Below are 16,506 nucleotides of genomic sequence, written 5' to 3'. Positions count from 1 at the left end.
TTATTTTAATTTATTTTTAAATAAAAAATATTTTTAAAAAAAACATCTTATATGATAGGATACAAAACATTATTTATCTCATTTTATAGTTCTATGGCCATCAATAATGGAGAATTGAGAAATTTGCACACTCCTGAGTGTACTTATATTGTGTTTCTTTCTGAAGATTTTTGTGTGTATCAATTTCCTCTACTTCGTTAAACGTCGCATCATCATCATATCTTACTTGGGAATAAAGATTTAAAATTTTGATAGAAGAACAATACAGAAAATTAGCCTTGTGTAGCTTAGATTGCGTGTATTTATCTATTCGAAGAAAACTAGAATGGAAAAAAGAAAAGGCTTGAGAAACACAACCACTCAAATTATTGCTTTCTCGACAGTGGCACCACTGATTGATATCCAAACATCACCCAACGTGAAACATACGCAGTTCCAAATTGGTGGTGCTTGATTTGCTTGAGATTTTCCATGATAATCGTTTTTTTTTTTCACTATAATTCAAAGAAACAAAAACTTGTAAAATTTATTGATAATATTGATAATAGTAATTAGAATCTATAATTTTATCCGAACTTGAAAGATAACGAGCGGGTTTTGAGGTAATTGTTATCGAACTTGACATGTGACATTCTGGGTACCCATTGCATACAGTTTAATCCTGTGCTGAAGATTGTTTGTAATTCCAATCCATATGCATTTAGTGTTTTTTCACGTAGAAGTAACTAACGTATGTCCTGCAGCCTGCTTCTGGTTGCTAGCTAGAGCTTTTTCAGGTCACTTTCCTTCACAAAAAGTCCATGGAAGCCGTAAGGAACCCGCCGAGGTAACCTTACGGCAGCCACAATATCAAGCGCTGGTGATTTTGCATCCATCACCAAGAACTTGGACTCTCCTGCTATCTCATCATGAACATATGACACCACGTAACCATCATCTTCCTCTGCCTCTGGATTCTCAGGCTCCCTGGCTACAAAGAAAGGCTCGCCACCATAGCATCTTGGCCCATACATCCTGCTAGCCACCGTGCATTCCTGCCGCTCTCCTTTGGACACATCCAGCTTCACCACCCCTGATATCTTTGGCATAGGGTCACCTATTGATGCATACACGAATCTGTTCTTTTTCCCTAAATAAGCTGGGTTAATCACCCCAAAGTCCAGGTTTCTAGCTGAAACCGGGTTTCTTGTAACTATGCCTGTTTTCAGGTCAATTCTCACTTTCTCAACCAAGGCATGGATAAGGTCCATTCGCTCCAGTGTGTGTTCTACTGATAAAATGTTTGGTGCTAATATGACTACGGCATCCTCCTCATCCCATGCGTTGATAGCGTGTATGATGTTGAACCCTGGCACATCGAACCATTTCATCTCTGACTCATCCGTTGCGTATCGAGGGATGATTCCAAGCCTGCATACTTTTGCTGGGTCCGAACCCACCGGTGAGCCACCTCCAAATATCATTTCCATGGGGTTCATCACAATCTGTATGTCGGCAAATATAGCATATTTGCTGCTAATTCCAAAGTCATGGAGGAAAGAAGGTCTCGTCATGGAAAATATGGGCACATCTGGTTGTTTATTTCCATTTCTATCGAAGTGAAAGTATGTTAGAAATGGAGGGACGGGACCATATCTGAAAGCGAAGGCCTCCCCTGTCTCCAAGTCTACCTTGGGGTGAGCAGTCATGCTCATCAGTAGCTTTCCATCAAAATCATGACGACCCAGCGTCTCTATGTCTCCATTTGATGTCAAACGCACAGCATAAGGTACATCCGACTCGCCAAGTGCGTAGAGTCGGTTGCCAAAATAAGCCAAGCTAGTGTTTGCCAGACCAATACCATTAGCTGGATTAAATTGACCAGCCAGAATTCGAGCAGCAGAGAGAGCACCGCGAGCTGCGGAGGCAGCAAGTCCATTGAATCCAGAGAACACATTTGGAAGAAGTGGAGCCCCAGCATCACGCTCCATGGTATATTTGTAAGTCTTGACGTAGCGACTGCAGAGAGTGGCTTTCCCCTGGGAGATCCTGATGGAGTGAAGCATGCCATCACCATCAAATAAATGGTAAGGTCCTCGAGGGAGGTACTGAGGATTAGGGCCATTGCGGATGTATGCACCATCAAGGCATGATGGTAGAGATCCATGGATTACCTCACACTCAGTTGGAGGAAGTTCATCAACTGGAGCAAAGTTATCACTAAGTACATATCTAGGATCAACTGATTGCCGAAGGGGAGGGTCTATGAAGTTGTTGATGACGCCTTCCAATACATTAAACATCATGGTGGGCTGGTTTGGCTCTACAACTCGTCTATCATTTGCAGGAGATTTCCTTGTCGATGGTGTTGGTTTTGTTGCAGCAGGCAAGGTTGTTGTTGATGATGCAGGGCGTGAAGTTCGGCTGGTGGTAGGTCTTGTAGTTGAGTTCTGGGGTTTCTCTTCAATTCTAACTGATGATACATTGAGGGAAGGAAGATGACGAGATAGAAATGATGGTGTGGTTGTGACAGCAGATTTAGGAATGGTCATTGCCATGGTACCGGTGAGGAGCTTTGAAGTTTGTATTGCAGAGAGGAAAGAGGACGATGAGGCATCCATTTTGTTGCCTTCAATTCGTTAACTGCATTAAAAGGTGGAGAAGGAAGCTGAAGAATAAATGATTTCTGGGGATTGAGTTTATTTATAATAAGTTTTATTTGTTTTGATAATTAGGCAATAATTATTTTTTTTATTACCGTAATATCCGGACCAACTTGTATATATCTCGATTTATTTTATGAGTCCTAAAATTAACAATCATGTAAGTTTTTAGTAGCCGTAAAAAAACTGAAACTCATAACTATTGAAAAGTAAATCTAAAACCTAAGAGTTAAGTTATCTCTTAAAGTTAATAATTATTTCTTTTTTATTCTCTAAAGCAACATGAGAGACATGTATTAAATGAGTGATTGATATACTGATAGAAATTATTTTTAAAATATTTTTTTAAAAAATATATTAAAATAATATTTTTTTTATTTTTAAAAATTTATTTTCAATATAAATAGATTAAAAAAATTAAAAAAAATTAAAATTAAAAAAAAACCATTACCAACCATCAAACACACCCTAAACTACATTTATCCACTTGCTTTTGTACACTCATCTAGGATATGATCAAACCACCAAAGTGGTCCACTAGAAAAGAATATCTAACAATGTATGGCCTATGACATACTCTCTTGAAATTATATTATTATTATTATTATTATGTAAGAAACTAATATGTGTGGGATTTTAAATGTAGTTGGCACTGTCAGTGAACTCACGTAACATTGTGGACCAACTATATACTTTTTAGTAATTCATTTTCATCTTTAAAATTTAATTTCAGGTAATTTAATCCTGATTTAAGGCTTTTTACTTTAAATTTCTTAGTTAATGATGGAATTAAAAAAAAATATCATAATAAAAAAAACACCAAACATGAATAAACTGAAAATAATACAAAAAATATTTTTATATCAAAATTAATTTTTAAAAGGATCTAAATTGTATAATTTAAAATAAATTAAAAAAATAACAAATATCTAGGTCAGAATATAGCCCAAGAATTAGGAGGGAGGGGGGGTGTAGTAAAGTAAATGACTCTTCATCTTATATTGTTTTTTTTTTTAGAATAATAGATCTTATTTATTAGTTTAAATTTTTAGGTTGAATTTGTTTTTTGACTTATTAGAAAATAATATAAATCATATCTTGAAATCTAATCTAATAGTTTAAACTTTTAAGTTGAATTAGTTCTTTAATATGATATCAGAAACTTAATAATCAAATAGTCAAGAATTCAAATTTTATTATCCCTATTTATTTGATAAAAATTAAGCATAAAATAATGTGAGTCTGTGCAAGTTTTAAGTTTAAAGAGCTTTCATTTAAAGAGTTGTGTTATAGAATAATATAAATCATATCTTGAGACCTTATTTATCAGCTTAAACTTTTGGGTTAAATTAGTTTTTTGACATGTTAGAGAATAATATAAATCATATCTTGAAACCTGATTACTAGTTTAAACTTTTATGTTGAATTGATTCTTTAACATGATATCAAAACCTTAATAACCAAGTAGTCATAAATTCAAAATTCATCATCACTGTTTATTTGATAAAAATTAAGTACAAGATAGCATTAGCCTATACAAGTTTTAAGTTTAAAGAGTTTTTACTTGAGGATATATATTGTAAAATAATATAAATTATATCTTAACACTCCATCTAATAACTTACAAATATCTCTCATTTGGTTCCATAAGAGAAATAAAGGACGGGAAAAAAATAAGTGAAACATTTTACTGTCAAATCTTTATCAATATATGGTAATATTAGTAAAATTTATTGTCTATAATTACAAATAAACAAAGAGATGTAATTAAATCAAAGCAACAAAATATGGAGCACTGCGATTTATCTTAGAGGGATCACAAACCTGCAAGTCATGACAGCACAGCCTCCATCAAGCTCAACACAGCGACCACAACTTCTTATTTTTTGCAGGCTGCCTCAAGAGAACATCATTCATATCTCTTGTTCCTTCAATCTCATCGCACCGATAACCAGCATACCATTCAACCCCACACTGAAAGCAGAAGTCTTTGCTACAATTTGGACACTTTGATTTCTTCACAGTTCCACCACTTTCATTCACAATCAATTCTGAACAAACCCTATAAGGGCAATAGGTTCTACCCCGCTTCAAAACGTAAGTATCGCACAAGAGATCAGACCATTTCACAAACAAAGCTGGAGAGATGATGATAGGCTTGCAGGAGACAGGGTCCAAAAGGTGTCCACATTCCAATCCAGGGCATTTTATATTTGCTGTACTGTTGTCCAGGACTTTTGACTTCTATGTATTTGGCAATGCATTTTCGGCAAAAAAGAGTTGAGTACAATAATTTTTGTTACAGAATATTCCTTTGGCAATCCAGGTTCTGTGCAAATCTCAAAAGTAAAAGCGTGTAAAATAATTTCAACCAACAATGAAATATAATTGGGGACATACATGGCAAACACAAATTAGAATGATTGGATATTTGTACGTAACCGATCAACAAAATGGAACTTTCACTGTAGAAATAAGTGATAAGGGCACCTGGAATGTCATTGTTGTTCATCTCCTGACGCCATTGAACTAACCAGTACTTGTTACGGGGATTCAACTCTGTTGCTTGGGGTGCTAGTTTTTTTTTTTTTTTTGTCGTATCTGCTGCGTATCTGAGGTTATGACAATTTTTGGTTTTGGTCTGCTACTGTCAGTTACCGCATTATCATTCCTGTCTTCCAAGGGTATCTGGCTTCATTGCTTTCTGGGTCAACTTTGCTTCCTCTAGCTCTTGTTTTCATTCTTCCGCCTGTTTTCTCTAATTGGTGCCTTCTTCGCTAACGATCTTGTTTTAGTCTTCTTTGGCCTTTCTGCTGCACTTTGGCTATGCCTTTTCAACACTAATTATCAACAAGTCTTCCTAACAGTGGTAAGCAGCAACACAACCATTGAACAAACTATTCCTTTATTATTATATTTTGTTCGAGAAGAACATCATTTACAACCTTTTTCTTACAACCTATTTTCTTAAACGTCATTTACAACCTTTTTTTTTTTGGGCATGGCCTGTGCAACTGTGAGTCTACCTTTTCTTAATGGGAGGGAATGTATTTCAAAAAAAACAAAATAGCAGAAAGCTAATAACATCGAAAAATGAAAAGATTGCAAAGAACATATCCACAGCGCTTGTGCTTACAAAGGCCAGAATGGAATGGTCCTCCACATTGATGGCAAAACCGAAACCCGCATCTGCATTAATAATCAAAATAAATCAGAAATATACAATCTACCTCGTGTATAGCTCCATTCTATCTTTGAATTCATTTTGAATGGAGAAAACCTTCAACCCCACATTTTGAATTCAACTATATTGGAGAGCTGAGAGAAAGACTGAATAGAATGAATAGAACTTTGACATTCAAACATAAAAGTTCTCAGATAAGTTAGCTAATATACTCCATGACTCCAGTTTAACCAAATTAACAGATCGAATCATTACTTTTTCTAATTTTGAAAAATATAATTGTTTTCAGCCATTATAACATCTTTTGATGAGCATTAAACGATAGTACAATGTTGCTCTATATTATTTTCTCATATATTATGATATTGGAAACTGTGTTTGCATAATCCAAACAATAACAATCTATTGTCAAAATAAAATGTTACTGAACGAAAGAAAAAATTTCCACAGAAAGAGAGCACACCTGCATTTTATATCTCTGCAACCACTAACTCGCTCAACAGAGTGACTACAATTATAACATCTAGTCCACTTTTTCTCTTCAATCAACTCACCAGCCAGAATGTCATTCCTATCTCTTAGATGTCTGCTCTCACTGCACCGATATCCTGTATGCCAAGGAATCTTGCATAGGAAACAGAAATTTTTCTTGCAGTTAGGACAATTTATTTTTTTCAGCTTATCCTTACACTCATTCAAAACCAACACTGAGCAATCTCGGTACGGGCAATAGCAACTTTCAGACCCTAAAACCATCGAATCACATAGACGATCACACCATTTCTCAAATATTGGTTTTGAGATGATAGGCCTGCATGAGAGAGGGTCTAACAGTTGCTTGCAGTTCAGTCCAGGGCATTCAATGCAGCCAGAGGTTTCCTCAACTGTTATTTCAATATATTTGGTTATGCAATCCAAGCAGAATGGATGTTTACACACGATACCATTCTTGAAATTTCTGGTTGATAGCATAGGATCGGAGCAAATTTCACAAGTAAAGTTTGAATCTTCTTCTTGTTGCAACTGTTCTGTTCCTTCTACTTCTGTTCCTTGGGGTTTTTGCATTGTGTTTCCCATTATATTTTCTGCCTTTTGATTTGCTTGGGAACTTCAGAGGAGTATCCTGGGGTTTTTCTTCGAATCAGATGTCCTACTCCAAGGAAAAACAAAACTCTTTCATCTTCAATGCTCCGATGAAGTTAATAACACTGAGAATAATCAAATAACAAGTTTACTTTAAGCAAAACAAAAAACTAAAGAAATAAACTATGTACTTAGTTTTATTCCTTGATTATCACAAAGCAGCTGAAGTAGCGTAAAGGCAATGCCATGTCAACTACCACTAATGAAAAGAAGGTTATCTTTACCCTGAAAGGAATGTTGCAATTGATAATGATATAATCAAGTATTTCAGCACGCTGGATTGGATAACCATATCAAAGAAAGCAAAACCAGGTAAATGAACCGAAAGAAACAGGTGACTACTGATCACAAAATCAATCACAAAAGTATGCGCTAAGTTGTCAGGAGATTCAAGTGCAATACCTCAATATTTTTTCCAATCCAACAGTATGATTGTCTTAAAGCAAGTAATCCCCCGGTCCTTCATCAAACAACGGTTGTTAGTCCATGATTGGAGCTTTCCAATAGCTGTGTCTACGTTCTGCGCGCTAGCAAATATGGGCTGTATTGAATCCAAAATTACAGTCCGACTGCAAATCCTGTGACAACAAGATTTCATCAAAGAAAGGTTTAAATCATGTAAGAGTATAATTTTACTGTGCAACAATTTGATTGCTAATTTAAAACAATGGAACGGGTGTGGCTTACTAAATGGTAAAGGGATTCCATTGTTTTAAATTCAAGATACCCAGGATTCAAAGTTCTTTCACATTGAAGCATTTTCTCAATTCAGAACAATTTTCAACTTACAGTATAATGAATTCGATCTATATCAACCAGTGAGTGATAAAGAACGGAAATGTTTCAGAATTTTAAGCAATTAAATAGAATAAAGGAAAAGAAAGGCAATTTTCTTTCACTTTATAATAATTCCAAGCACTGCTTAAACAGTATATCTCTTTCCTGAAATTCACACAAGAAATTCCTTTCACTTTCCAACTAAAAACAGAAAACAAAGTGTAACAAACCGAAGACTTAAATTGAACAAAAGTTTTTGTCTTTTGCACTCATAGGTCACTGAAATGTTTCGCTTTCCATCATTTTCCAAGCAAGCAAACAGAAAACCAAAGAATCACAGAAAGAATTGAGATTTTCGTCTCAATTTGACCGGAAAAAAGTACCTAATTCAGCAATTCTTAAAGTAAATTACCTAAACATAAAAAGAAAAGAGGAACCAATTCAGCAAACACAATATTAACAAAACATGCACAGTAACAGAAGCTGAAATCCACTTACATGGAATTACTTGAATCCCAAAACTCATATCAAAATTAAGCTTATTTGGCTCTGTTTTATCTTTTTAAGAAACAAAATTCCAAGAAACAGAGCTCTCCTTACATTTAAAACAGAGAGAGCAAGTAACTTACAGAGAAAAACCTGATCTGTTTTTATACGAGAGTGAGTGAGAGAGGCAGGGAGAGGGCCGCAGGAGCGGAATTCTAAGATGGGGTGAGTGATGCTTCTTTATTAAGATTTGTTAACTACAAAAGAAATGTCCCTCATTTCTATATTTGTTAACTGGACGAGAACAAGTAATTTTTCCATCCTTAATGACAAAAGTCTTGCGTATTTTGAGGTGAGTGGACCCGTAAAAAAGCTTGGCCCGCTGGTAATAAAGCGATAAGATGGATATGAAATGATGAAAATGAGTTGTAAAGTAGACGTGATAAAGACGAAGAAGGAGCTTTGATATTTTCTCTAGTTAATTAATACTTAACTATTTGACCTGTGTTCAGTTGCGTGAGGGGTAATTTTTTAATTAAATAATTTAAGATGTTTACGTATACAATTAATTAAATAAATTAAAAATTATATACATTAATAAAAAACAAAACTAAAAAAAATCATGAAATATATATAAATTAAAATATTTGACCCTGTAACATTTATTTACTCAGTTATATTTATTAATTTTATTTATGAAAATAATTTTTTATTTAATGAAATTATAATAAAACCAGATACACATATAAAATTAATTAAGTAAAATAAAAGAGAAAAAAGTGTTATACAAAGTTACACGTATTAGAAAAATTATTTAAAAATAAATATTTTTTTATTTTTAAAAATAAAATTTATTTATATAGAACATAAAAATAAAATTTATAGATGAATTACAATAATTTTTTAAAAGTTACATACATATAAAATAATTAAAAATAATCTCTATTTAAAAAAGTCTAAATAAATAAAATAAAAATTTAGGGTATAAATCTAAATATAAATTAAAAAATTATTTTAAAAAATACATATAAAAAAGATATTAATTAAAAAAAAAAAGAGGTCGGACAATGCTAGGTCTGGCAAACCTGTGTTCAGCTGCGTGAGGGGTAATTTTTTAATTAAATAATTTAAGATGTTTACGTATACAATTAATTAAATAAATTAAAAAGTATATTTATAAATAAATAAATAAATAATATTAATGATAATAAAAAAAATGAAAAAAATCATGAAATATATATAAATTAAAATATTTAACATTGTAACAGTTATTTACTCAATTATTTGATTTTGTTTATGAAAATAAATTTTTTATTTAATGAAATTATAATAAAACCAGATACACATATAAAATTAATTAAATAAAATAAAAGAAAAAAATATTATACAAAGTTACACATTAGAAAAATTATCTAAAAATAAATATTTTTTATTTTTTAAAATAAAATTTATTTATATAGAACATAAAAATAAAATTCATAGATGAATTACAATAATCTTTTAAAAGTTACATACATATAAAATAATTAAAAATAATCTCTATTTAAAAAAGACTAAATAAATAAAATAAAAATTTAGGGTACAAATCTAAATATAAATTAAAATTTATTTTTAAAAATACATATAAAAAAGATATTAATTAAAGAAAAAGATCGGATAATGCTAGATCTGGCAAGCCAAGATAACATGTCTTGCTCATTTGAAAAGGACTCATATGTATGGGTTTTTTTTTTAATTGTTAATGGAAGCATCGTTCACCTCATTTAAAAAAATATAAAATTAAATGATACATCATTTGCATTTTCTCATATTTTAACTAGTAGTTGGAAAATCAAGGTTAATGAATTTTTTATATATAAGAACCTATTTTTTACCCCAAAACATATTGAAAACACCCAAAACATTTTGATAAACCATTAATTACCTTAAAAACCTAAAAACCGCACAAAACACTAAAACCAAAAATATTCCACGCTTAAATTTAGTTTTTTAGGAAATTTGAAGATAAAAAAATTATCTAAGTTGAACTCCCCTTGCATAAGTTTGAAAAAGCCACCTATTTACTTTTCTTTTTTTACTTTGATTCATTATCTTTTAATCTTACTTTTTTCTAAAAGATTAATCTAAACTGGCCCACATTTTAGTCCCCATTAAGAGAGAAATAATAAAAAAAAAGAAACGAAAAAAAGGTGAACACTAAATCCATGATATTTTGTGATGGGATCCACGGTGCAAATCCCCTACTTCTTTAAGTGTTTGTTAATTAATTAGTTTTATAATCTATGTAAAACTTTAAATTAATTTCAAATATAATGAAAAAATATGTTATTATTTTGAATGCATTTTAAAATATCATGATTTTTTTAATTTATAAACAAAAACATATTTTTTACACAAAAATAATGAGAATAGGATTTCAAGTCAATTTCTAACATGAAAAAAATAACAATTATATTATGGATATGTTCTTATTTATCATTAAATTTATTAATTGAGAAGTGAATAGTTTATAATTTATAAAATATACTAATAAATATATGAATTAATAAATGCAAAAGAGTTATTAATACTAATTTAATATTAAAGCTAAAAACTTATCTCAGTCAAAATAAATAGTTTTACATGCAAAAAGTTTATATGGACAATTTTTTTATTTTAAATTTTTTCATTTATTTAATCTTAGTGGCTAAATGTTGTTACTAATAAAATATAATTTTTATAAAAATCTTCATACTAATACAACTTATTCATATAAAATATAAGAATGTTTTTTATATAAATCAAATTAATCTCTTCAAAGTATATGATAATGAAAAAAAAAGGTAAAAGATCATTATTTAAATAAAAAAAATTAATGGAATAAGGTAAAATTAAAAAAAAAGTACATATCCTTATGGTGGAATTTTTCATTTTTATATTTTACATATGGACATCTAATTTCATTTACATTAATATTATTCAGTTTATAAATTATAAAATTAATAAAACTTTCAACTCCTTGAAGATAATCTTGCCTATATATCTATTTTAATGAATCTTGATACATTCAAGAACGATCACATCATTACTTAATTATGAAATCTAAATAGAATAATTCTGATTTCATTAATTTCATAAAAAAAACATTTTTTTTTTAAATTCTACTTAACAATAAAATTGACAAAATGTGATTGGTGCCCATTAAAATTACCAATTATTTATTCAATTATAACACGCCTAAATTAAAAAAATCAAATTTAATTTCAGCAAAATTCAATTTCCCTAAAATCCTAAACAAACCTTGGCATACAAATCATATATTAATACAATAAATTTCTCTTAGTAAAAAAGCTGTAAAACACTTAAATATATATAAGAAAACTAAAAAAATAATTAAATTAACCTAAAATATAAATTTGTAAAAAAATAATGTGAGTTTGCTTACTTTGTATATTTTAGAGTTTATGCAAAGTAAGCAAACTCACATATGTTAGAGTTTATGCGAAGATTACTTAAAGTTCATATGTTATTTTCAATTTTGAATATTTGCTTCAAAGTTGAGTTGTTGTAAATCACAAGTGATCTAGATGTCCAGCCTCTAACAGTAATATACATGAACTACCAGTGAAAAATCTTCTAAATCCTTTTAAGAGAGAAGGGTTGTTGTACCTTAGAGTGCTAGATCTTTTCTTTTATGGTTTAAGTGTTTATATAATGTACTTTTTGCGCGCGCGCGCGCGCGCACACACACACACACACACACATATATATATATATATGTATATATTATTTTAGGGTGATTTTATAAATTTATTTAATTAAGTCTCTACTTGATTTTTTTAGGTTTAAAATTGTAATCTCTTGTATTAATTATATTTTAGTCCTTAATTTCTAAAATTTAGTTACAATCAAGTCACACTTAATTAATCATCCCATTTTAGTTTCTCACCAATGGTTCTTATATGTGTGACTCATTAGGTTCTATAATAAGTTGACCCAAATATAAATCATAATCCTAAATAAAATAAAATTAAGTATATTAAACAATTTAATTTTTTATTAATTCAATAATTGATTGATATATATTTGAAGATCAAGTACAATGTATAGTAATCTATCATGATCCCTCAAATATTAGAAAAGTCATAAGTGATTTGACTTAATCTTTCACTAACTAATTTCTTGGTGTAATTATTATCCCTTCATCAATAATATTTTGATTTAGATATTATAGTATAAAGTATGTTTACTTTGTTAAATCATATTATTTCTCAACATTATAGTCATTAATTATTTGAATATATATTTTGAAATTCTTTTTAAAACTGATTCCATCTTGGCTGAAGATTTCAGAATCAATACTATTTGAGAACAGATAGAATATTTTTTCTAATTCATTTAGGATCATGAATCATCTCTTGATTACTTAAATATCTTCATATAATTTATGTTATACTCAATATCTATTTGTATATTACCCTTGATTAAGACAACATGTGGTCAGGATAAAAGCATAACAATATTTATATAAAATAATTTAGTAATCTTAAATTTAAAGATCACTTATATAATTATCACAAGAATATTTTCATAGACATATGTAATATCTTCATATGGAATTATCTTGCAGATTAGTTCAGTGAAAATGTTATCTAACAAGCACATACATATTAGTTTCAAATATTTCTTAAACCTCAGTTTATGAGAGCAGTTGCTTCTTTTATAAAGAAAAGAATATAATATGCACCAGTATCAACAACTTTAATTAATATTCAATCTTAATATAATGTTGATTAGGAACATTTAAAAACAATATTTTGATGCAATATGAATCTCATAATTATAATAACTTTATAATTTTTTTTTTGTAAATATTTTTATTCCATTAACTTTATTTTCACTCTTAATTTATTAATAAAATATTAAAAATAAAAAATATCTTTATTAATAATAAATATATTCCAGAAGAACAATAACATCTCTGCTGCTAGTAATTAACTACTATATGGTATATTCACTAGCAATCTTTAACTTTGGATCTTGGATGAGTCTGCGACTGGGGTTACTCCTTGGACGTATTAAGATGTCCTCATTAGCCCATCAACTTGTCAGCAAGAAACACAGCAGAAACTTCCTTCTAACTTCGTATGACAACCTTCTTCATAATTCCAGTCCTCTCATTTTCCAAACCACAAGTACGATGGCATGTAAGTCCACATGATCTCTTCACCAAGAAAATGTGAAGAAGTAAACTTAACTCCTCATGCTCTATATATGTACTCCTTTTATTTTATTTTATTTTATTTTTAATCTCAGACCATACATTAATCTAAACAAGTATATATTTAGATTATAGAACTAAGAGCACAGCGAGATAAATTATTATTTTTATTTTTATATTTTAAAAAGACAACCAAAATGGAAAAGAAAATTTCGATGGTGAAACTCTCTCTTAACAGGTTAGGTTATCTCCAGGCGCCACTCCCAGTTGATTACAATAATCAGTATAATACCTAACCCGAGCTTGAACAGTAGCAGAATTTCCTCCGTCGCATTCAAGAGCACCATTAATGGCTCTAATAGTTTCCCCGAACCCTTGGCTGATTACAGGTTGGACAAAATTCATCCAATACCACAAAGCTGTCTTGAATGAAATTAAAGGGTCATTGGCCACGACCTCAGGTGAGTTTAATCCATCAAAACCGATGCTTTCTCCGGCTGGTCCATAATTATAATTCCATGAGAGCTGGATTGGTCCTCGGCCATAGTAACCTTTATCAGGATTGCATGGATATTGTGTGTTGTCCTCATCACAGTAGTCCCTTGATGGTCCATTGATCTCTTCTATGGAACAAAAATCTGCAGAAAATATTCTATTTGTTAATTACTAACTAATAGAAATTAACTTGTTTACTACCAGTTGTATCTGACCCTAGAATTGTTACCTTCGCTATGGATTTGCTATACAAAGTTAAATTAACTTTGCTCATAAATTTTAATTTATTATATAGAAGTATATGGTTTAATGAGGTTTATCATGTAAAATCAAGTTTCAGTATATCAACAGTGATTAATTTAAGTGGTTCGACACTTATTATCTTCGAGCAAAACTTTGAGTTTTAATTTTGTTAATGAAGTATATTATTATTGTAAAAATGTTACTTTTTATTGGCTGACCCGACTCAACCAAATTAGTTAGGGTTTAATAAGCGTCCAGATATCAGAATTTAAAAAAATAATAATCAAATCCTAGTGTAAAAAGGAAAAATTGAATCTTTGAAATATATGAGTTTTGAGACATCGTTAATCACTACTCGTAGCTCCGTTACTAGTTCACCAAAATCTCACTTCCCCAATATATTTCATACATACATCCTTGAACATCATTATTTAAATAGTTATTTATTTTAATATCTTTTAGTTTTTAAAATGTTAATACAGAAAAGAAAAGATAGAAACATATTTGATAGAAAAATCCAGAAAAAAGGACATAAAATAAATAAAAATAGAAAATAATAAGAAATAAAATAAAAATAATCACAAAGGAAAACTTTAATTATAAAGGCGTCAGTTAGTTCGGTTAAACTACGAGGTATAAATTATAATTATATCTATAAATATCGACAAAACTTCAGACGACAGATAAGGAGAGAAATCTTACGTCCAGTCTCATGAGTGACATGGGCAAAGAAAGCTGCGATCTCCCGCCTGGAATCATCAACTGAACCAATCCTACCAAATCGAGAATATGAACTGAGAGCCTCAAGAAATACATCTCGTGAATAGAAGCTCTTCCCAACACAGCTTGAATTAGCTTGATCAAGGATCCCACCAAAAAATTCTGGGGTCACAATATCAGGCACTGAGACATCATTGGTAGGAGTTGGTGCAAAACATGGACCCTCTTGACACCCAGTGCCGCAATATTCATTGCCGGTGCCACAGAAACCCCACCGGCTGCAGCATTCGTTTGCGGCACACCCACAATTTTGAGCTACGATATAGCTTGGCAGAGCTCCGGCAATAAGAATACCTAGTAAAACAATGACTAACTCGCATTTTCTTGTAGAGGGTGCCATTATTTCTATATAAAGAAAATTGTGATATATACATGTAAGGATGAGAACTTGATATTTATAGTGCTACAATTAAGAGATTTCAATTGTTTGATGCTTGAAAAGTCAATTTGAACAAGCAGTGCTTTGTCTAGAACTTGGTATAAATTGAAAAGTAGTGCCGGTGGTGGTTTAGCTTTGGTAGGCATTGAAAAGTATACTTCTTAATATAAATTGATACCTCCCTGCTTGGAAGAAATCTTAGAAGCAATTGACTTTTTTATCTGATAACAAAATCATGCCTTGGGGAATTCTTAGGTATTGTTTAATTCATTGAACATCCGAAAATCTCCTAAATTCTTCAATTTTGAAATTTAACTTTGACCTTTCGAATTGTCGTACACAAGTGACATGCTTTTTTGGACTAATGTTGAACAAAAATGGGCTTGCACGAGACGTGTTCTTTATTGGTAAAAAAAGCTTTAAAATTCACCACCACCTTCAAGGTGATATTGCAACTCTCATGTATTTTTTTTTTTACCATGCAACTCTCATTACTATTTATCACGATCGAGAAGTGTATACAAGAATTTCCTCGTCATTATTAATAAAACTTTCTTTCAGAAGGTGAAATTTTTTAATCATTTGTGGTATGTGATAATGTTAGTAATTAAGAGTGTGCTTGAGATGTGTTTATAACTCCGTTTATATATATTTTAAAAAATAATTTAATTTAAAAAATATTATATTAATATTTTTAAATAATTGTAATATGTTGATATTAAAAATATTAAAAATATTATAATATAATTTTTAAATAAAAAATACTTTTAAAATACATCTTATATCACAATATCAAACACATAAAATATCAATCAGTACCCATTGACATTTTATCAATAATTTATTCATTAGTTAATAATGATTATCTCATGGACATGGTAATTACCGGATTTGACTAAATGTAAAATCTCATGAAGTCAATCAATTAAATTGAATGCGTGAAATCTCTTGTGAGACTAATCTACCTTCAAAATTGACTGGAGTGTTTTGTTGACGCTACCTTATTACAATTAAAACTTCCCTTTAAATAACTTGACTTTTCAATATAAATTGTAATTGTTTATTACAATTAAAACGATTAATTAGTTAATAAAACAAACTTTAATTTATGATGAATTCTTGTACTGAAGTGTGTGGACTTGGATCATAAACTTTATTTTGGGCTTGGTTATTCTTG

General features: G+C 30.3%; 2 protein-coding genes and 1 long non-coding RNA gene across 4 annotated transcripts; all 3 read right to left on the bottom strand.

Annotated features, from left to right (window-relative positions):
* Nucleotides 1-500: 500 nt before the first annotated feature.
* On the bottom strand, nucleotides 501-2,664 carry LOC133668607 (probable carotenoid cleavage dioxygenase 4, chloroplastic). The gene has a single exon (XM_062088561.1). It carries the CDS (start codon nucleotides 2,598-2,600, stop codon nucleotides 762-764), a length of 1,839 nt encoding a protein of 612 aa, XP_061944545.1. The 5' UTR covers nucleotides 2,601-2,664; the 3' UTR covers nucleotides 501-761.
* A 2,866-nt stretch (nucleotides 2,665-5,530) lies between these two features.
* LOC133706294 (uncharacterized) lies at nucleotides 5,531-8,585 on the bottom strand. 2 transcript variants are annotated; one of them, XR_009844485.1, is made up of 4 exons: nucleotides 8,376-8,585; nucleotides 7,372-7,547; nucleotides 6,290-7,034; nucleotides 5,531-5,831 (listed from the first exon to the last, which is right to left on the bottom strand). It is a non-coding gene; the product is annotated as an uncharacterized LOC133706294 (long non-coding RNA). The 2 variants fall into 2 exon arrangements; XR_009844486.1 differs by having other exon boundaries at nucleotides 6,290-6,976; nucleotides 8,376-8,584.
* A 4,993-nt stretch (nucleotides 8,586-13,578) lies between these two features.
* Nucleotides 13,579-15,293, bottom strand: LOC133668267 (endochitinase EP3-like). Its single transcript, XM_062088042.1, has 2 exons — nucleotides 14,873-15,293; nucleotides 13,579-14,070 (listed from the first exon to the last, which is right to left on the bottom strand). Exons 1-2 carry the CDS (start codon nucleotides 15,288-15,290, stop codon nucleotides 13,664-13,666), a joined length of 825 nt encoding a protein of 274 aa, XP_061944026.1. The 5' UTR covers nucleotides 15,291-15,293; the 3' UTR covers nucleotides 13,579-13,663.
* Between the last annotated feature and the right edge of the window lie 1,213 nt (nucleotides 15,294-16,506).

Source organism: Populus nigra, chromosome 11 (assembly GCF_951802175.1).
Source record: "Populus nigra chromosome 11, ddPopNigr1.1, whole genome shotgun sequence".
NCBI lineage: Eukaryota > Viridiplantae > Streptophyta > Magnoliopsida > Malpighiales > Salicaceae > Populus > Populus nigra.
This window is presented reverse-complemented; position numbering and strand designations above follow the sequence as displayed.

Bases quoted from the DNA above. Each gene is read 5' to 3' on its own strand.
- LOC133668607 (XM_062088561.1), bottom strand. From the start codon at position 2,600: ATGGATGCCTCATCGTCCTCTTTCCTCTCTGCAATACAAACTTCAAAG.
- LOC133668267 (XM_062088042.1), bottom strand. From the start codon at position 15,290: ATGGCACCCTCTACAAGAAAATGCGAGTTAGTCATTGTTTTACTAGGT. The intron at 14,071-14,872 runs GTAAGATTTCTC...TATTTTCTGCAG, and splicing joins TGTCACTCATGAGACTGGAC to ATTTTTGTTCCATAGAAGAG.